Source organism: Phlebotomus papatasi, chromosome 2 (genome assembly GCF_024763615.1).
Source record: "Phlebotomus papatasi isolate M1 chromosome 2, Ppap_2.1, whole genome shotgun sequence".
NCBI classification, from domain to species: domain Eukaryota; kingdom Metazoa; phylum Arthropoda; class Insecta; order Diptera; family Psychodidae; genus Phlebotomus; species Phlebotomus papatasi.
Window position 1 is genome coordinate 67,666,806 of NC_077223.1, and position 22,506 is coordinate 67,689,311.

Sequence of the window (22,506 nt, forward strand, 5' to 3'; positions counted from 1 at the left end):
CTTCTTTTGTGGACAAATTAGGTGATTTTGTCTCACATTAGCCTACTTTTCTGTGCACTTCAATAACACTTTGTTCAAAACGATTAACAGTGTAAAAACAGTGCAATCAAATTGCACCCAAATTTCTGTTTGACGTTTTTTCGGTTTTAAACGGTTCTTGCACACCTCTGATATAGAATATATTGTATTGTGATTTCAAACATTATTTGTAAAAAAAAATGATTTAAGTTCTAACCACACAAAACTCGTAGAAAAGGATTCCTAGAAAGAACTAAATTAATGGTTTTTTGTGATTTTTTTTAAATTAAAGTTACAAAAAGAAGTCATGAAGCTGGATAAGTTTAGGCATTCTGGTAGTCGTTACCCCTTAAGAAACCAGTGTAAAAACAACTCTTTCACTGATTAATTTTAATTAAGTGTTTTATGAAGTATTAATTTCTTGTCACTCTAAAAGTGTTAATTCAAGCCTCATGCTGCAATAAAGTATGTAAATCCAATATTCAAATAACTCAAAAAGTATAATGGGTATAACTAAATCAATTCTCAATACCGATTCAAAATTGGAGGTTGAATCACATGGAATGTTGGTAATAATAAGTACAGAGTCGCGCCATGATTACGTAATAATCTTAGACATGAAATTGAGTGTTACCTATTTATGACCAAATTATTACCACATGTAAATACAGTAGTTTCCCTATAGTTCATATTTGGTTCCAGATTTGACACTTGGGTCGCACATAGTCCATGTCATTTTTTAAAATTATCTACGACTTTTAGTATTGAAATTGCTCGACGGCTTCCACTTTCTTTCCGATTGTGATACTTGTCTTCGCTCTCTTCATTATCGATCACAATTATCACAACTACTCAATAAAGTTTTCCAAAAATATTGAAATAATTATGACAACATTGCATATCGCGTACTAAAAAAACATAACTTAAAATCAGTGTTTTGAAATCAACGGTCGATAAATTGTGGACTATAGAGCGATGGCCTATAGCGGCGCTCTACTGTAACCTTATTTCATCACGTAACAATGAGGTAAATTTTTGGTAATGACATTGTAAATCTATATATAATGATGATGGTGCATTTAAGAAAAGAAACTCAACTAATTAAGCTAGAAGAGGTCAGTAGTCTAATAAGAACGTTCTTTTAAGGTACTCACGCGACGTTTGTGTTTGGTGTTATAACAATCACAATTAAGTGTAGCTAGCAACACTCACTCTTAAGCGTAGTAAATTTTAACTCAAAACTGAAGAACTTTTGTGATTTCTTTTGACGATTTTTTTTTATTAATTCCTTTCAATTTTACACACCTTTTTCGCATTGATTAAGTTGCTAAAGGCTTTAAATTCTAATTTGGAAATTTTTCAAGCACTCCTTTGCTGTAAAATCACTGGCAATCAAACAATTTGTTTCCTATATTCACCTCACGGCAATTTGTAAATTAAATTTCCCCCTTCTTGGACGCATCCGCTTCAGGATTAGGGCCTTCTTGAACAAACAAAAAAGACCCATCGAAGACAAGAGGTCCATTTAAATTTTAACTATAAAGATTTGTGCTCGTTTTTCTTCTTCAACTTCTCTCACACTCTGGCAGAGGGAATAGAAAAGAAAGAGAGAAACATTTAAATGGTGTTAAGTAAGTTTGAAATATTGTGTGATTTTTTCCTCTGCATCAATCTGCTGTTGGCTTTTGATGCGTTTTTGGGAAGGGGGAAATTTGTGAGGGAGAGTCAATTTCCGTTTCGACCATTTAATCATTCGACAATATGCTGCACAGTTATAGGAGACGGAATCAAAAAACCATTGTTTAATTGAATTAATTGAATATCAATGATGTATGTGGACAAAAAAAGAAGGCAATGGGAATGCCGTAGAAGTCGCAGGAAGTTGGAAAAAAAACGGTTTTTTTGTATTCGTATGATCACTTGAAGATCACCCAGAGAGATCAGGCAGAAAAATTGTCATCAGTTGATGGAAATTTTGGCGGGTTTTGGGGCACAAATTGCTAATTTATGTGAAAAAGGCGCCAATGATCGACCAAAAAAGTGAGAAAAAGTGTGTAGATCTCTCTTCCATGATCACTTGGGTATGATCATGTGGGTGGAATCTGTTGGATATAGAGGAGTCACCAGTGCTATAGAAATTTCGATGTGACGACTCCATCGATCTTGGGTACAAATTCGAGGGTCTTTTGGCTCTCCCAAGTCAACAAATTTCTTCAAGGTTCCCCGCGCACATTTAACGATCAGTTCGCGATCACTTGTTTGCAAAAAAAAATATATTCGCAGAAAAAAAGCATACAAGAAGAAATTATCATGGGGTTGGTAAGAACAGGATGATGTTAAGATTGAGGCGTGTTCTGGGCAAAGAAATTCTCAGGAATTATATCATCGTGCGATCACCGAAGATCGCGCAGACTTGGGGAACATAGAGGGAAGACGCGAGGGAGGCCTAAAGAGCAAAAAGAGCTAAAAAAGCAAGATCAGAAAATAGAAGAATGACAAAAACACACAAGACACACACTGGAAATACCAGATTTGTGGACAATATCCATAATTTTTGTCCATTGAGCCACGATCGCGACTCGATCGCGCTTTTTTTTTGATATGTGATGGTGATCTTCTGGCAGAAGAGTGCTTGACAAAAATCTCTCAATGGCTAAATTTTGCAGCACAATAGTCCTTCAGTGAGAAGATCATCAATTAAGTGCAGAAATATTTGATTTTCAGGTGTGATCTTGGTGATGATCTTCGATGATCATCCCACTTCTGAAAAATTTCACTTTCAGTCTTCCACTTTGGGTGGAAGGCACAAAAAAAAAGAGACGAATTGTAAGTGGGGCCTGAGCCAAAATGTGCAGTCACAAGAAATTACATCACAAACTCTCTTCCAAATGGTATTCTGGTGCGCGCCAGAAGAAGGCAAATACACTCACAGCATTAGGATTTTTTTTTAAACTATGTCTTGTACTCCTCCTCCTCTCGATCGTCTCGGCTTATTTGAATTTTTGCTGCGAGAAGAAAAATTACGTCAATTTGATTGGGCTGGTAACATTCTCCAACATTGTGGTCCACACATGAAGTATTGGGACCAGTCAGAAGTGCAGTCTCCGGACGTTTTTTTTTGTATTATAGAAATTCCACCACACACAAGATCACAGAGAACAATTTTTTTTTGGCGGGCTCGCGGAGGGGGAAGGAGGAAGCCTATGGGGCCTTTAATCACCACTTCTCACGACTTTTTCTCACCCACAATCCACTCGCGATCGAGGTTCCAAGTCAACTGAATGGTTGAGAAATCCTCTGACCGTTTCGCTGGCTTGGCGCACAGTGCTTATGGTTTGGCACGAGGTGGGAGAGAGACGCGCGCGCGAGGCCTGGAAAAACTCCATTCACAGCCCACATTTGAAGCCAACGTCTCACTCGCGCCCATTTGTCCATCGCACAAGAGAATTAACTTTAACATTTTGCCTGGCTCGCTTTTTTTTCCCAACTTTGCCTCAAGTGTCTCCTCTCTCGCGCGAAACTCGCCTTTTTCTGCAGCTAATACCAAGCAGAGAACCCATGCACCTCTATTGTGAATCACCGTCGATCGCCGTCGAAGGTGCCAACACAAACCCATGCACCTCCCGCCTCCACTTCCCCCTACTATCAAACACTCAGGCTAGATTGTGGAAGTCAATTGGGAAGATAGAGAGATGAGCTAGTGATAAGGAATCAGCTTTAATTTCTCACACTGTACAAGAGTAAGGCAATCAGGGAATATACAGATGGGACGATCGTGCTAGAACTATCAATCAGGAACTCGGCTGAAAAGATATGAGAAGAACACGCGAATTAGTCACTTGAAATTGCACCAAATAATCACGGAAAGGTCACGCAAAGATCATTAAAGATATTGGTAGAAATTGATCAAATACTATTTATGACAAAAATAAGGTAAATTATATTAATTTGACCCATATAGTTTGTGAAGTCCTTAAAAAAATAATTTTACAAAATTTCCGAAAAATTTTCAAAAATATTTAATACCTAACTAGGAAAAATAAGAGAAAATTCACATTATTCGAAGGCATGAACGTTCGAAGGGAGAGTACTTTTCCCTATAGATTTTTACGATTAAGAACACTCAATGTTAAAATGTTCTTTAGATAGAAGACTTATTCAAGATTATTCATTAAAAAAAGTAGGGGAAAGTACTCTCCCTTCGAACGTTCATGCCTTCGAATATTGTGAATTTTCTTTTACTTTTCCTGAAAGACTTACACAGTTTTATTGAATATTAGTTAGCTGATTATCAATTATTGATAATTATGTGATAATCATTCGTAAGTCTCTTAGGAAAAGTAAAAGAAATTCTCATAATTCGAAGGCATGAACGTTCGAAGATAGAGTACTTTTCCCTAATTGTTATTTTACAATCCTTGTTTCATATTTTAATTAAGTTTTGTAAAAATATTGTACTAAAATTTGAAAAATTAAACTAAAAAAATTTCTGAATATTAGGGTGGGATCACCACTTCTCGCCAGTAGTGTCCCACTTTTCACCACTCATATTGAAATCGCTATTTTTCGCGATTTATGAAATAAATGAGCCGCAAAGTTACTTATATTTTTACTGCTGCTACGTATAGAGTCGAAAAATAGTAACTATTCGTTTTGAATTTACAATTTTCATCACTTTTTAGAGCAATATTTTAAGCAAATGCATCAAATCTAATATTTCTTGCCCGATATGCTAAGTGTCATCAAATTTTCATCAAGCAGAATATACCTTTTTGGATAAATAATTTGTCTATTGAATATTTAATTACACTTGTGGAATAGATAAAATTTGTATTTAGTTAATTAATATTTCATTTTATATTATATTTATATAAATTATATATATTTATATATATATATAAAATATTATATATAAAAATATTTATATATTTATATAAAAATGAGGCATGGCGAAAAGTGGTAATATTTTGGAATGATTTTACCGCCTATCGCCATCTGTTTTCAATAGGCGACGCTAACTTCACTTCATAGATTCTCAGTTGTCATATCTGGATTGTTTACTTTATGCAATAGTCCAATAGTTTGATTTCTCAAATAAAAGCGAAGAAAAATCCTTCAAATTCAGTAATAATAGATTGATCATGAGGAAAGAGAAATACTGAATGTATTCTTTGCATATTATTGCCCAAAATAATTGAGTTTGAACCTTTCCAAATGGGTGGCGAGAATTGGTTACAGAACTGGCGAAAACTGGTAAAAAGTGGTGGCGAAGTGGTTGTTTTTGCATTGTTAATAAAAATCAGTTTTTTAAGTAGTCCAGAGTTAAATTGGAGGACTATTGTTTTCACGAATCTGCAACCAATACATTTAAGTAACTTTGTGTCAAATTTGAGTTATCTTGTAATAAGGGTTCAGAAGTTATAATAAAATTAATTCCCGTTTTTCCTAAACATGGCGATAAGTGGTTACTCCACCCTATGCTAATTTTCTGTATCAAGATTGATTTTTCTGTCCTAAGTGCTAAGGCAATTCAATGAGAATTTATAATTATTAGAATTAGAAGCTCATTTCAAAATTGAGTATTTAAGCATTTAAGGTTGAAGAGGCCATTCCTTGTTATGATTTAGGGGAACGATATCGAACTCCGGCATTGTTGCATATAAAACCAAAATCTTTTACGTTTGAAATGTACTTTTTTGTAATACGAATTGAAATTTTTTTCTTACTACATTTTCAGAAGTGTTGTTCGGAATCTTGTAGATCGTTTATCGTTTTTATCTTTAAAATTGTTCTTAATACATTTTAAAATTGATAAAAATATAGGCATTGCTTTGGGTAATATTTCAACCACCCTGATTTACGTTGCGTCTCTCCTTTTCGTAACTCATCTAAGGTCTTTTCCACCTTATCTTGTTCGTAGAAGCGACACCTTTTCTTTGTTTTGCATTATATACAACCTCTAATGAAGAATGAGAAAACTAAGAATTTATACAATTATAAAAAAAAACAAAAAAAGTGGTCGGAATTGCAAGCTGCCAGAAATCTGGTACAGTTCCCCTACAGCTCAGAACTAATAGTATTGATAGACTTTATTTATTTATTTATTTTTTTTTGAAAATCTACAGAGTTACCGAAATTCATCAATAGAATTGCTTCCGAAAAGGTTTTTCTCTAGAATTTTTATCTCTTAGCTTTAAGTTTCGGATACTTCTCGAAAATGCGCGACTTCAGTGCCATTAGTGGCAATCTGTTACATTTTGATAGTCCCTAAAAGTTATAAAGCAAAACAATTTTTTTGGACTTAAAAAGGAAACAATAGACCGATGAGCTTTTTGAGAATATTAATTTTTCATCTATATAAGGTATTTTTTACAACTCCTTATTTTTGTTTTTTTTTTCAATAAATATATTGTTCGAACTTTACATAGAATTACCAAAAATTGCTGTTCTTTAAATAGTTTTTCACCCCTTAAAAATATCTATGTATTCCATGTGAAATTTTCGATTATTACCCGCTCTGGACAACTTTTGTTTGACTTGTAACTATTTTATAAGGGTCCCGGTCAAAATCCCGAAAGCCAAAATCCCGAACGCCAAAATTCCGAAAGCCAAAATCCCGAATGGGTTAAAATCTCGAAAGCCAAAATTTCGAATTTTTAAAATTGTTATAGCTCTGTAACAGCTCTGTAACAATTGCAGTTTAGAGAAAAATTGAGATTCAACTAAATCAGGGATGTACAAAAACCGTTTGAAACCGAATAAAAGTCAAAATAAGTTTGTTCAGGTAGCGTTTTGACCATTGAAATACAAGTTTTATTTTACGCTTGTTCGATTTCAAACGATTCTTTTACACCTTTGAACTAAATAAATTCACACAAAACAGCGGTCTTAATTTAAAATAATTCTAAAGTCACAATTTATAAATTAGGTAAAATCTGACATTTATTTATTTCTTTAATTAATGTGTGGTCGATTATACCATAAATACAGATGTGTGCATGAACCATTTATAAAACCGAACAAACGTCAAATGAAACTTGTACGTCAATGGTCAAAATGCTATCTGAACAAACTTATCTTGACGTTTATTCGTTATCAACGGTTCCTACGGTTCCTACACCGCCCTGTCATATTATGTCAAATAACTTTGTTTTTTTAAACTAATCATCCATTTAAGCTTAGGGGAAAGTGCTCTCCCTTCGAACGTTCATGCCTTCGAATAATGTGAATATTTTTTTAGTTTTCCTAAGAAACTTACACATTTCTATTAAATATTTGTTGGCTTATCATAAATTGTTGATAATTCTGTGATAATTTAATGTAAATTTATTATGAAAAACAAAAGAATTTCACATTATTTGAAGACATGAACGTTCGAAGGGAGAGCACTTTCCCCTATCCATTTAAAGTTTAAACTCCTTAAATTTGAAAACATTAACAATTAAATATTTTTTGAATCTCCACGTTCCCTGATTAGCTTCAATTTCTAAACCTTCAAAACTTCTCCCAATCAGAGAACAGAATGCAGCCAAAATATTTTATGGGATTAACCCTTAACCCTTTAACGACGAGACACTTTTTACGGACAGAAAATCAACAATAAAAATTAAACTGAGAAACATAATCAATGCTAAGTCTTACATCTAACCTTGGAAAATCCAACAGAGTCTGATTCGGTGTATTTTGTGCTTCTATGAACGATAGGGACAAAAATAGTCCAAAAATGTAAGTAATTTTTCTGACAATACCAATGAATAATATATTTTTTTAAACAAATAAAACCAATTATGAATTTGAGAATTTAAAAATTTGCCATTTTTGAGCTTAAATATTTACTACATAGCAAATACCTAGAGACTTGCAAAAAATATTCTAGATTCCTTCAACCTTCTACTTTACAATTATATACAGACATAAGAAAAAAATAACTTTAGGTAGTCAGGAGAAATTATTTTCTTTATGGGACACCGGTGTTCAAATCGTCCTTAAAGGGTTAAGGACGAATGGGACACCGGTGTCCCAAAAAAAAAACTAATTTTTGGCTTATTTAGGGGATAAAATAACCTTCTATAGTCAAAAAATTGTTTCTGTTTTTGGGACACCGGTGTCCCACTCGTCCTTAAAGGGTTAAATTTATTATGACACGTAAATAATGTCTTAGAGAAAATATATAAGTGAAATGTGAGGTTTAAATCCTCAGTCTCTGCATGATTTAATTAATTTTTTCTTAGATGGAAATTCATCCTCAATGTTAAATGAAGAAAACTTTCTGTATTATTTTTAATGTCGTTAGTAATCAAGAGGTTTTATGTAACTTTAATCATATGCAGCTCTTTCCAATAAACAGCAACATTATAGAACTGATTTATTTGTCCTGGGCGTGGTTGAAAATTAATATCGATCTCAGATAAGATGTCGTTAATGATTAACTTAATTACTTTACCATTTAATGTCAATTTTTACATTGCTAGCGGATTTATTGAGGCAATATTAAAACTTATATTGCTCACCACTTGTTTTTTCTACTTATTTGATCAATTTCTTACTTTTAATTAATTTTTTGTTTTATTTTTTTAATCACCTTCATTGAAAATTATTTACTAAAACTGAAGAAATCTTTGAGAGTGTCCCAAAAAGCTTTGGAGCTTTTGGGAATTTGGGGAAAAGGGAAGGGTTTCCAGTACCTTTTCCTTCATCGATGAGGAGCATCACAGTGTCCGTTCCTGATCCTGGAATCGAGCAGGAGTACGCTCCATTGTCCTCTGTGTCTGAGGCGATGAGAGTTAGTCTGCTGACTACATTGTGGGGCTTCCACTCTGTATAGACACTAACTCCACCCCGAGGGCTTTCGTGCTTCTCCACAGGACGCCCATCCTTGAGCCATGTCACGCGTCCACCTTCGGAACCATTGAGTCTATGTACAGCAGAGCAGTGGAAGGTCACCACGGAGCCCACTTTGACCACCTCCTCACGGGGCCCAGAAATTTGGGTCGTGACATAGGGCGAGTCCGCCATTTCGGCCTCCGGGGCTGAAAAACAATCCCACAGTGAGAAATCTTCACACTTCCCTCCTCCAAAGCATATAAATCACTTTGCAACACGAACAATTAAATCAATTGGTATAAATTCATTTGCAGTCCCTCTCTCTGGATGATATATTTAATAGTTTAAAAAAAAATTGTGAGACATCAACATGAAATATTCAATGTCCGACTGATTATTCAAATAAATCCATCGTGATTAATATCGTGGCGAAAAGAGATGCTGCTTCATTGGCTCTCTAAGCTGATTAATTAACACCACGAACACGTTTGTTGATATAAATTAGCTAAAAATCTCGTATATAAAGTAATTTGCTTAAGCTGAAAATCACTAAGAGATTATTTCCGCTCATTTGGAAGCCGTGATGATATATACGAAAGAAGGGAGATTTGGGTGCATATCATTGATCTACATTAAAAGCTACTACACAAGTTCTTGAGCAAGATTTTGCTGGAAAATATTATTATTGAAATTAATGGGGAAAACATACCAATTGACGTGATAATTTTCTCAATGAAAATTGTTCTCCAGATAGATTGATAAAATTGATAGAGATGATTCTTCTATTATTAATTTTTTCTTGCATCTCTCTGAACAATTATTATACAACATAAATTAATTGGACAGTTGATTGAAGTCTCAGACCAAAACTTAATTTTAATCCTCAATCAAATATTTATTAAATATTAGCTAAATCATTTCCTATCAAGAATCTCTAAATAAAAAAAAAACACCTGACTAAAACAAACAACAATTTAATTGAAAGTGATAATTTCATTTTCAAATTACAGTGAAGCAAAACAAATAAAAAAACGAATGAAGGCAGCACGAAATCTTTGTGATATGCTTTATCGAGCAAAAACATCTTTTTTTTTTCAATTTATTAAAAAAAAAAAGATAAAGTGATAAAGCCTAATTCATGTTTATGTTATATTCGTGTGCCATTTTTGTGTCTGAAGATACTTTTCTGAACTAAAAAGAGTAGTATCATACAGTTAATATTTTAACAGAGAATATTTTTGTGCATTATATACTAGAAATTCTCTAAAGTGAAAAAATATTTCTACATAACGCAATCATTATTTTTCAAAGTAAAACTTGTACTTTATTGTTGATGTAACTAAAGTAACTTCTGTTTTTTTTCTGAAGTGGTTACTTACGAAACTACAATCAAAGTATTCTTGTGCTTATGATAAAATATGATCGTGGATTTAATTATCAAAAACCTTTGCGAATTTATGCTCACCGAAGAACCTTAATAATTCGAGAACTAAGGACAATTTTAGATAAACGTTTCTTATATTAAGTTCAACATAAAATTCGGTAACTCATAAACAAATATTTTTATAAATATAATGAAATAAAATTTTTAGAAAATAAATTTTAAAATACAGTTTCTTTTTTTTACAATTGGTAGAATGATATTTTCTGATTTAAATATGAATATTATATATGAATTATTGATTTAAATCTTTAAAAAAAATTAAGAAATCAAATTTATCCAAACTTTCCAAATGTATTAAAACATTAAACTAAAATCTTACAATTGTTTGAATTTCAGCTAGGTTCAGTTTATCCCATCGGACGGTTACCTTATAGCCCAATAGACTCAGGCTAAGGCTAGTCGTTAAGAATATATAGGGTGGCGGCATTACTTGTGGCGTATCTTTATTTATGGCTTTTTCGTAAAAAACTTGAACTTTTGTTTTAAAATGATTTTCAAAGATCTTAACTAAAAATCTTTGATTTGTTATGATAGTACATCACTTTTTTTGGTTTTCGAAATCATTTTTCTGACACAAATTGCAACGGGGTCATAAGTAAAAACAGGGGTGGAATGATAACTCTTCGATACTATCGAAACGATTATAGGGGAAACCGGGGTAGAACCACCACCAAATGAAATTTTTCAGTGCGTATAATTTGTACAAAAAATGTTTGTATGAGGCTGATAAATATTTCAATGAATAATAAGGGAATACCACTGTCCAATACTATGCGTGGCTAATTATACCCCGGTCTCCCCTATCAATAATTCTGAATCAGTTAGATTTAGTGACTTATTCATTTTTAAAATATTATTGAACCACTTATTACCCCATTCTTAAAAGAATGTGATTCTTCATAAATGTTTATGTTAGCTACAAAAAGTGCAGCTATCATTTAATTTTTTCAGAATTGATAGTAGATAGTATTAAAAGAAGTTATTATGTCGCCTCAGTCTAAAAGTAATGCTACCACCCTGGTTTATAAAATTTGCCGGCAAAGATTTATCCCAAACTTCCATATGCTGAGGGCTTAAAATCATAGACTTGAGGTCCTTTGCAAGAATTTCCTTTATCTAATCTTTTATTTCCAAAATTTACTGAATTTGTGGATAACCCTGAGTCTTTGGGCCCTTGCACTTTCTGTGTGAGTTTTAAAGATCAAGGCTCCAATTTACATACCAGATCCTAAAAACTAATATTTAATTATCTCTATAATATTGTTTTCTAATTATATTCAGTTAAGATATCTCCTATGAATTTTCTAATGATAGAATTGTGGAACATTTTATTTCAAAAAAAAACCTAAAGTATACTCACAGAATATTATACCAAATTTAATTTTGGTTATGTGGGATTTTTCCGCAAATTTTATTTATTATTTTCACTGAACAATTTTTTTTTAATAAGTCCCCTGGGTCGCCTGTGAGTACCCGGACCTTCTGGGTTCTCTGAAAAGTGTAGGTATGTGTTACCCAAGCTCCCCAAGAAATATAATATATACGCTCTCCGAGGTCCGAGCTCTCTGTAGTTTCCCTGAGTGCACCAGATCCCCTGAAAAATGTATGAGTTCTCCGAATTCCTTGGGGTTTCCCTGAGCCACTCACTGGCTTTCCCAAAAATATATGGATTCTCCGGGTTTCCTGAAGGTTCCCCATCCCCAACTTCACCGAGTTCTCGAAAAATGTATGTGTTCCCCGAGTTCCTGCGGGTTCCTTAAAAATTATGGGTTCTCTAGGTTCCTTGAGGATTCTCCGAGTCCCCGGTTTCCAGAGAAATTCCCTCGGGTTCCCTGAGTTCCCCAGGTTCGCGAAATATGCACATGTTCCCCAAGTTCCCTACGGGTTCCTTGAAAAATGTATGGGTTCTCCGAGTTCTCTGATGGGTCCCCGAATTCCCCCGGTGTATGTATGGGTTTCTAGAGTTCCCTTATATCTTGAGTCCCCCGATTTGTCCACAAAATATATGGGTTCCCCAGGTTCCCTTGGGGTTTCCCGATCCCCGGGTTCCATGAAAAACATGTGAATTTCCGAGGTTTTCTAGAAAATACATAAGTTTCTCCCGAAATGAGTTACTCGTTGATTTTCAAAAATTATTCAGTAATTACCCTTTCTAATAATTTGATCCGCTGAATAACAATGCGTTGTTTATTTTTGGATTTCCCGAAAAGTCTACTTTTGAAACATAACTTTTATAAAAAATTGCATGAAGTAAAAAACTAAAAAAAATTACAGCAGTATAAATTATATTCTTACAGATGGTCCACTATTTCCGAAGTTGGTATTTTCTAAACCAGTGAAAAGACTTTTCTTGCCAAAAGTAAAACGGGAAAATTTTGAAAAATTTGAAATGTACATGATGTTCGAAAAGTTGCAGGGCGGTAAATTTTTTGCAAGTCTTAATTGTAAATTTCACGAATTCGTAAAGGAATTCCTTCATGTCGCATTTTGCCTTATAATCGTCTATGTTTTCCAACATCATTTGTAATTACCAGGTATTTCGAATTGGCTGATTTATCAGGAATTTTGCCGATTTTAACATTTTTTAGGCTTATGAATAATATTGTTACATAAAGTATTTTATTTAAATTTAAACATAGGGGAAAGTACCCATACTTTGCACGGTCGCAAGCTTCATAACTAAATTTTTTCTATGTTTCTGATTAAATATGACTCCGGAATATCTTTCAAAAACAGGACACTTTTCCGTAATTTTTAAAATATGGGTGCGATGGAGTCACAGCTATTGAAAAACACAAAAAAAAATTTAGTCATTATGAAGCTTGGGACCCTGCAAAGCATGGACTTGGGCACTTTCCTTCACAGAGATTTCTTTGCAAATTTGGCTCATTAGATTTCTTTCAATTCTAACACTGGCAATAAGCACAACAATTTATTCGAAATATTTTTCTCTTCTAAAACATCCTTGACTGAAAATAATCTTGGTTCAATTCTAAAATGCAGCTTTAACGGTTTTATTGAAATTTTCTCACATTTCAATCTAATTATGTCAAATTATGCTAAAAATTCCAATCTCACCAGGACTATCGATGACTTTGAGAGTGACTCTGCTGGCCATCTTGGGTTCTGAAGACACTTGGCACTCGTAGACTCCCTCATCACTCTTCTTCACATTGCTAATCACGACGTTCCAGACATTCTTCCCAGGCGACGGATCTTGGCAGTTAATTCTCGAGTCTCCCGTGAATTTTTCATTGTTGAAGAAGAGAATGTGGTAGTCTCTGATGCGGATCCACGACACATATCTCTCACCCAAATTGTGCACGATGCACGACAGTATCACAGTGTGACCCACAGCAGCCTCAATATCCCGTGGAACCTCCCCAAAGGTCGGTCCAATATCCACCAAATTTGTCTCCTCGGAAAAACTTCCTGCAACTTAAAGAGGAATATTTTGACGATGCACATACGGTAAAGATTAACATCTTCATCTCACGAAGCAACAAAATATAGTGCAGAGGCGTTTTGTGTGTGAAATTTATTCAGAAAATAGAGGAAAAAAAAATGAAATGCGTGAGTCACACAAAAGTGTCCCCCTCATTTGAGCCACAAAAAAAACAAGCAAAATACTTGAGAAAATCCTCACATTTGCGTGTGTTTCATGTTCAATTTTTGAGATTCTGTGCCGGTTGTCTTCTTCATCTTTCGGGGCAAAAGAAACAGAGAAAATCGCCCTGCTAACGACTCGTCGATCGCATTTAATTACACCGAGCCGGTGAATAGGTCGTAAAATGCCTGAAAAAGACATCTTCAATGGCAATTTTGCACAAAATTGCCCAACTAGAAAGTTCCTCAATTGCGGAGGATCAATAAAATATTATTTAGGGAACAATAACAAGTTGTATTTATTAACTTTTGGGTAGATATTCCCTGATTGTAGACATCACTAGCGGAAGATACAAAGTGATTTTCTGCATTGACAACACAAAGAAACAATAAAATTGGTGTAAAAACTTATTTGAGAAATCCAGTTTTGAAATATGGATATGAGAATTGTAAGTTCTTTAAAGAAAATGGTCTAAATGACATTTACTTAAATGTCGCATTTAAATAATTGAATCATCAAATTTCATTTCAGGATAAAAAATTATTTGGAATTTTCAAGGTTTGATGATTATTTAGCTAAATTACGATTCCCAATAAAAAGATTTTTTTCTGGTTTATATTAATATTTGCTCATTAATTAGAAAACAATCATTCCATACAATTTCAAAGAAAACAAAAATCAAATATTATAAATTGATCACTCTCAAGATGAAGTAATTACGCCGTTCAATAAAGAATTTAATTCACAATCATATGGAAAAAAAACTTGGGTGGATGTAGCTAGAAAAATAAAGCTTTCCTCAACTTTAAGTACATTGAGTTTAAAATTAGACAAATTCCATATTATTGACGGAAGAAATATTAAATTTAATGTGATTTTTTGAATGGGAAGATCATTTTATGGTAGAAATTTGTAATCATAAAACTCTATCAATTTAACTAAAAAAATTAATGCATAATCATTTGGAAGAGGAGTCATTAACATTCATTATGTGGATGTAAAATTTGAACCTTTTGAACTAACTCAAATAGCTTTACCTTCTCCATGATTTTATATAGTCAACTTTCCTAGTCGAAAATAAGATAAGGGAAGAGCACCAGCGATCGACAGTGTTCCTCGGATCGTCAGGTTAATACCGTATCGTTGCTCCAAATAAAAAGAATTTTTAAAAATGATTAGCTACTTTTTACCATTTAACTCTTACAAGAATTCATTGCATTAGTTCAGATTTAATTTATAAAACCAATTTTGTGTGAGACACCTGATTCAATTCGTGACGATCCGAGGTGCAAAGTGCAAGTTTTCAATAAGGGCTCATTCACATGATGAAAAAGTACATAAGCAAAAATGCACCTATTTTTTGTTACTTGATTGTAAATATTTAAAAATGAAATGCATAGATATTTAGAATTTTTAGTTTTTACATACTGTAGATATTATACAATGCAAAAAAATAACAAAAAATGTAACTTCGCGACAAACGAGATGACGTGAAAAAGGCATTGGAAAAATTCCCGAAGGGCAAGGAACTATGAGAATGAAGGTGGCCGAAATAGGGCACCAAAGCTATGTGTACATTTTTATTCATTTTAAAATGTATTAAGAATGATTTTAAAGTAAATAAAGACGATAAACTGTCTACAAGGTTCTAAGCAACACTCCTTAAGTAGAAGGAATGAAAAAAATCAATTTCTATTAAAGATATTACATTACAAACTTGAGACCTTGGCGCTTGCATGGAACTATGCCAAAATTTGGCACACTTACCCTACTTAATTTTTTTAAAGCTTTGACACGATTAATAATAATAACAAAAACGAAGATATCAAAAAGTGTTTTGGGGCTTATATTTTCAACTAAATATGGAGCATATCTGTAAACATTCCGATCTGTGGTGCTCTTCTCTTAATTTCAAATATAAATGGCAAAGTTAAAACCCTGTGCTTCTAAAATCGCTTTCTCCGCTAAAGATAATATTCTAGATTTTAATAGTTTTTTTTAATAGATTTCGAATATTTTGATTTAAAAAACCTTTCATCTTGGTTTTATTTAATTTATTTTTCATTTCATTTATTTACACAATAATAATTTAATTATTTTGTAGTTAATTCAGTAAGGGAAAGAAGTGTACCTTTTAATCGGTTCGTCTTTGACATAGGGCTTTTTGCTCCTATTTTTAAATAGAACTGGGCCTTACCAAGATATAACTTAGCTTCACAACCCAATTGCAAAGCTAAATTACATTACGGTAAGGCCCAATTCCCTTTAAAAATAGAAGAAAAAACCGTATCTCAAAAGAACTCTAATTTCCCCTAAGTATACACTTTAAATCTAGATATCATAAAGTTAGTTATTCAAAAAAAAAGTTATTTTTGAAATAATTCAAACTTTTCTGAAGTAATAGTTTATACCTCTGTTTTCAATAATAATTATTCAAAGCTGTTTTAAATCAAATCATTTTAATAATTTACGGAGTTACATGTGTCACGAAGCCTAAAAGAAACAGCATATTTTCTTTCACTCAAAGAGAGAGCAGTTACATTCTATAATTCACTTTTTCAACTTGTGGCAAGGGAAGAAGACGGAAAGAGATATCGGCTTCTGGTATTCGAAGACCCCCCGTAACATAACATTATCCAGAACGGTCTTTTTCCTTTTTTTCCCCATCCCCCGTCTTTCCCCTCCAAAACCACGTTTCTTTCATAAACGGCTCCTAGAATGTTTTACATTTTCTAATGTGTTTTGGAGGTAGTCAAGGTGAACATTTCGTCCTTAGACACCTATGTTCGAAAAACATTTCGATATCGAATTTACGAATGTCATACTTTAAGTACTTTTGAAGGCTTATTTTTCGACGGATTTAATAAAATTTGATTTTTTAAAGATCTTGAAATTTACATCCCAGCTGCATCGAAATTAATCAGGAATTAACTCCTAAATGATATACCTTTCTTGGATTTGCTTCTTATTTGTTTTTATATTTATTACAAATATTAAAATATTCTAAATGTGTTTTTCTTAGGCATTTTTTTTCATTTTGGAATGATTTTTTTTTCAATTTATTAATCAATTTAATCGGCAGTAAACCGGTATGCGGTATGCCCCCAAAAAGAATACAAAAAGATAATTACACGGAGAAATCCTTCTCGTGAGTTCGAGCACTCTGCAAAGCTGAGACGCTATGCTATCTTTTTTTTAACATAATAAAAAGTTAATTCAAGCTCAGTGCAACATTCAGCCTAAATTTTCTGAAATTATCATTTGAAAATTTTAATTATTCTGCCGCTGGAAACTGATTTTCGGAGTCCTTTTTGAGTAATCCCTACCCTTAGTTTGCGGTAAAAAAAAATTACTGGAAATAGGCTCAGCTTCTGTAGTCAAAAAACTAAATATTTCCCGTTAGCAGAAAGTTTAAGGGGAAGAATTAAGCGACCTTCAAAGTATGGATTTTTATTTTTATTTTTAAATGGAACCGGATCTTACCGTGATATAATTCAGCTCTACAAACCAATTTTCAAGCTAAATAATTACATAATTATGAAAAGGTTCAGTTGTATTTAGAAATAAAAGAAAAGGGTCTTTTTGGAAGGTATTCCAAACCAGAGATACTCCACTTACTACTAAACTTGAACTTGAACGGAGAATTTTATGATCACATGGTCACATCGGTCACATCTTATTTTACAAGACGAAATGTGGTCTAATATATATTTCAAAAATGATAATTTATTATTTAAAGGACAATGGGCAGAAATGTATGGGAGCTGGTCCAACACTTCACAAGAGATGGGACTAGGCCCATTTTGTAGTCAAAAAGGACTGTAAGTTCTTGGGAAATTAAAGATATCCTTATGAAAATTCACAACTTTGACAATTTATCACTCGAAAACGGCTTTACCAATCTTAATGAAATTCGGACTAAAGTCGATGTATGACTGAAGTTTTAAATAAATATTTTTAGATTTTCCCTCTGACTACTCAATCTGGTAGCTCGCATAGAAACTAATCATGTTTTAAGGCCATCGAGCATTAGGGAAACAAAATGAAACCTTATTTCGTGTAATGGTAAACTGTCGCTATTTTCGGAGTCCTTGATGAGTCTTCAACATATCTCCCAAAGCAACTTAAGAATTAAAATAACAAAACTGAGAATATCCATTCTTTTAGTCAAGATACATCTTAATATTGCCTACGATTGTGTAGTGATTAAATCCCATTCAATTTCAAAAATTAATGAAAAAATCGCCTTGTCCCACACTCCCTGTCCCAAATCTTCCTGGTCTCCCCTATGTCCAACTTGTATCACTTTACTTTATTATAAAATCAGGAAATTATTTCTTTTTTTATCCACTTTTCTAAAATCAGTTTCAGAACTTTAGTGAGAAATTTTTTGAAATAAATATTGGTAAATTTGTAAGAGAGAATCACTCTATTTTGTGTGCTCTAAAAAATTGAGTTGAATGGTAAATGCAATCAATTCAATGGTAAATTCAGATTCTAGGTTATAAATTATTAAATTATTAAATTATGACCTTTACAAACCAGAAGCAATTTTCGTCAAAAAAATTTAAAAAAAACTTTGACGTTTTTTCATATTAGGGCGAATTTTCTTTAAAAAACTATTTATTTTACAAATGTTACTCCAAGTGTGTAGATGCCTTTATATGTGAGATAAAGAGCATGAATGTTGTGAAACTTCAGACATTCATGGTTTTGTTTATAGAGCAAAAGAGGAACTTGCTAGACTTTTATCTTAAAATATCACGAAAGCATTCATATGAAAAGAATTTAAAATATAATTTAAAAAGAATTGAAGCACCGTTCGATTGAAGTTCGAAACGATTCGAAATAAAATAGAAAGGCTGATAGAGACTTTCTAATTTAGTCAAGGCACACTTGGGGAAGTTATAACAGAGGGTGAATTAAATTTATTTCGGGAACGAACCACTAAGGGAGATTTCCCGAGACTTACCGGTGCATGGCACAGTGTGGTGCATTTCGAAATTCTGCTGGAACTAAAGACGCGTAGGAAAATTAATAAGGGAGATTTTCCAGGGCCAACCGGTGCATTGTGCTAAATATCCCAACAAAATAGCCCCGTTTAAACCGACCTTAAGTTAAAGTCATGCCAATTTTCATCAAAATCCGTGAATAAGTACATTTAATTCAGTTTCATTTTCTCGTAAAACCGCAGATAAAATTTTTATGTTATACCAGAATCTCTGTATATGCTATTTTGGTTCGCCGGTTTAGGCTGATGTTTTAAATTCTTCAACGTTTGAAAAACTCCACTTGACTCTTTATTGTCTTGCTCATACTTCTCATAGAACATCTGTATTCTATTGTTAATTACTTTGCTTTTCAGACCAAATACAAATAAATTCCTTCGTCTCGTGAATAACTCATCTTAACCTTGAGCAGAAATTCCGTAATTCATCATTATCAGTCCTTCAAGGACAATCTAATTTGATAGTCCTTTTATGCCGAGTTCTTTTTGCTCGCAGCAAAAAAAAAGCCTGCGTGGGCGTGCAAAACATTTTTAAGAATTCTCTCTCAGTGAGCACAAGACAAGGCTAAAACATATCTTATATTTATGGCAATACATCATCAAACTGCGTGGCAATTCTTTTTTAATTACTATCTATATTTGGGCAGTGGCTAGTATGACGCGTAATTTAAACACATTGATCAGAAATGATCTATTTTTCTTCTCTCGTATTTACACCAGAAAGCCCGCGCGTACTTCCTCTTGGCAAAGTGAGACATTAAAAGAGATTTCTGTATTTTCTTGTGGAAGTAATGAGAGAAGTATATAAAAAAAATGTGTTTATGAGGATATTTCCGATGATTTATTGGCACATTCGTCACATTTTATCGCTTGTTCTGCAATTTTCAATCCCATTCGCACTTTGACACACTATTTTGTTGCTCTCTTATGCATAATTTTATATACAACCAATTTACCTGATGCAGCTGAAACTATTTCCGTGGTTGAGTGCAATAGCAGCAGGAGCACAAATACAATTGATTTCCTCATTTTCTTCACGGGATTCGGATTTTGTTTAAGAAACCTCACAAAATTCATCTTTTTTCTCTCTCTGCGAAAGTTTTTCACATGGTATTTTTGGGATAGAAAATTAAGTCTTTTTCTCGATGATTTTCCCTACAGTTTTAGAAGAAACTCAGCACAAAATTCAAACCACTCGAGATTCTTCACATGAAGGAATATCAGGCACTATATGGACGAATGGAAAAATGCTATGGGAAAAATTTTGTGAATTCAACCGGCCTTCCTCACTGAACAGAATTAGATATTCGACTGATGTAGAAAATAGATTTCGCGCCTGTCCATACTTAAGTAATTGAGAATGTGTGAGGAATTTCCCGCCTTTTTCCACCTCACCACATACGATATATACAACACCATAAAACATGTGATTCCTCCACGGATTGTTTATACAGTGGCATTAACAACTTCTTCACGGATACACCAATTTTCACGGTATTTTACGACTTTTCACGCAATCATTTTCCCTCCATCTTCCTATTTTCTTAGCACATTTTCTTCTCCGTCCCTTTTTTTCTTTTCATTTGCCAAATGAGCCTCATTTGACCGACAAAGACATGCTTTTCTCATCAAGGAAAACCAACCAATAAAATCGTTTCGTATTCACTCTTAAAGAAAATCTTTTAGGCAATTGAGATTGGAGAGTTTTAAAAAATAAGTCTCCAAAACAATAATTCCAATTAAATTTACTATAGATTTTTTTGAATTAAAGAATTTATCCGAAAGCAGAACTGGGGCAGTAGTCAACATGGGGTAATTGTATATAAGGTAAAGTGCCCTCGAGTCGACCGGTTCCTCGATTCGACCGGTGGTCAATATTTGAATGTTTTTATGGTGATTTTCTATAAAATTGTCATTGATTCGTATTTGTTTATGGAATAATTAACCTATTAATGTTAGATCATACGCCAAATATTAGTGCAAATATAAATTAATTGAAAAAATAACTCTACCGGTCGAATTGAGGAACCGGTCGACTTGAGGGCACTTTACCTTACTGAAATTTTTTAAATAAGATATATAACAATTCAGAGGACGAAATCGATTTGAATTTATAGACAACAAGAGAGTTGACCACTGAAGAAATGGTCGACTAAAGTTCGATTAGTGTAAACATAAAAACACTGGTAAATATGAAAGGATCAAATTGATCCAAAGTTGATCTTTTTGCAAAAGATGGATCAAATTTCAAACTTTGAATGCACAATTATCATAATAGAACATCTGAATTTGCTCCATCCTTTGCAAAAAAATCAAATTTGGATCAATGTGATCCTTTTATTTTTACCAGTGAATAAATGTTTACATCTATACTAGCTTTACTACAACCTATTTTGTCACCTATTTACGAACAAAAGACAAAATTTTACGATTATTTTTTGTATGTTTAGAAACATTTACAAACAAATGTTTGTAAAAGTACAAAAAATGCTCTTCAAGTGATCATGTTACGAACAATGTTTGTGAAAAAAAGTACAAACTTTTACGAACTTGTTTGTGGATTATACGATTCACGAGAATTTCGTAACTCCCCCATAGGAATTCACAAACATTCACGAACATTTTTTCAAAATATTTTTTCTATGAGCTAATCACACTATACGATGGGAAATAGGAATAACTATTTCATGAATTGCATAAAATAATTTACACTTAAAGATTTAGTCGATCAAATCAAATCAAATTAAATTGAGCCCTATGTCCCAAATGGACTCAGACTGATCCTCGAAAATATTTAACGTATCTAGAGGAAACTGTAGCACCACAGAATATGTTGTAGCACCGAACTCTGATTTTTATTTCTAAAACTTTGGACTATAACAAACACTTATTTCAGTGGACAAGCATCCCTCCCTATAGTACCTATAAATTGCGGGAGGTCTCGTTCTCTAAGTCTATTATCTAATTTAAAAGAAATGCAGTGTTCGGTGACGCCCCAGTTTCCCCTACTTATGCTGTAAGAGGATCAGCTCAAACTATCATACTTGAGATTTTAGGATCAGAGATTAAAGGGGTACTTTACGCAACAAATTTTACATGCAAAATATTTTCAAAGATCAACCTGAGTCTAAATGGGTTTATACTTAACCCATTCAGTCAATGTATCAGAAATACTTGAGATAGAATGTTCATATTTTGGGATTAGTTTCCTACAGATTAGTAGATGAATTTTTTGAAAAGAAAAATTTTGTATCTCATATGGGGGCGCGGGGAGCCTCTGTCAAACACACGTATTAACGGTCACTAAATTTAAATTCTGTGCATTAATTCATTACAAACTCTATTGATTTAGGTAGAGGAACTATCCAAGAACACCAATTAGCAACTAGAATTCAAATCAGGAAAGACGATGAAAGCCAATTTTAACAAATTCGACGGGATGTCGTATTTTCCGTCCGCCATTTTGAGCAAAAATTTTGCATGACCTTCCGCGAAGCAAGAAAATAATAACAAAATGTATTTTCATCTCTGTCGGACTATTTTTGTCAAGTAACTGAATAACTAATGTTACTAAAAATCCATTCCCGACAGCAATTCAGACAAAAA

The 22,506-nt window shown here is 33.2% G+C and overlaps 2 protein-coding genes across 2 annotated transcripts in view; both read right to left on the minus strand.

The window, feature by feature from the left end:
• The window catches only part of LOC129803948 (inverted formin-2), a 30,249-nt gene extending 26,933 nt beyond the window's left edge, over positions 1–3,316 (minus strand). The window contains exon 1 of the mRNA XM_055850843.1: positions 2,949–3,316. The gene's annotated coding sequence lies outside the window, so the exon portion shown is untranslated. The remainder of the gene's footprint in view (positions 1–2,948) is intronic.
• Positions 3,317–3,716: 400 nt separating this feature from the next.
• LOC129803961 (fibroblast growth factor receptor 3-like) lies at positions 3,717–20,317 on the minus strand. Its single transcript, XM_055850860.1, has 4 exons — positions 19,857–20,317; positions 13,364–13,723; positions 8,703–9,047; positions 3,717–3,821 (listed from the first exon to the last, which is right to left on the minus strand). Exons 1-4 carry the CDS (start codon positions 19,975–19,977, stop codon positions 3,736–3,738), a joined length of 912 nt encoding a protein of 303 aa, XP_055706835.1. The 5' UTR covers positions 19,978–20,317; the 3' UTR covers positions 3,717–3,735.
• Positions 20,318–22,506: the final 2,189 nt, after the last annotated feature.

Coding starts and splice junctions, on each gene's coding strand:
- LOC129803961 (XM_055850860.1), bottom strand. CDS start 19,977: ATGAATTTTGTGAGGTTTCTTAAACAAAATCCGAATCCCGTGAAGAAA. Junction 9,048..13,363: donor CAAAGTCATCGATAGTCCTG/GTGAGATTGGAA, acceptor ATTGTTTTTCAG/CCCCGGAGGCCGAAATGGCG. Junction 3,822..8,702: donor CCTCATCGATGAAGGAAAAG/GTACTGGAAACC, acceptor ATATCTTTTCAG/CCGAGTTCCTGATTGATAGT.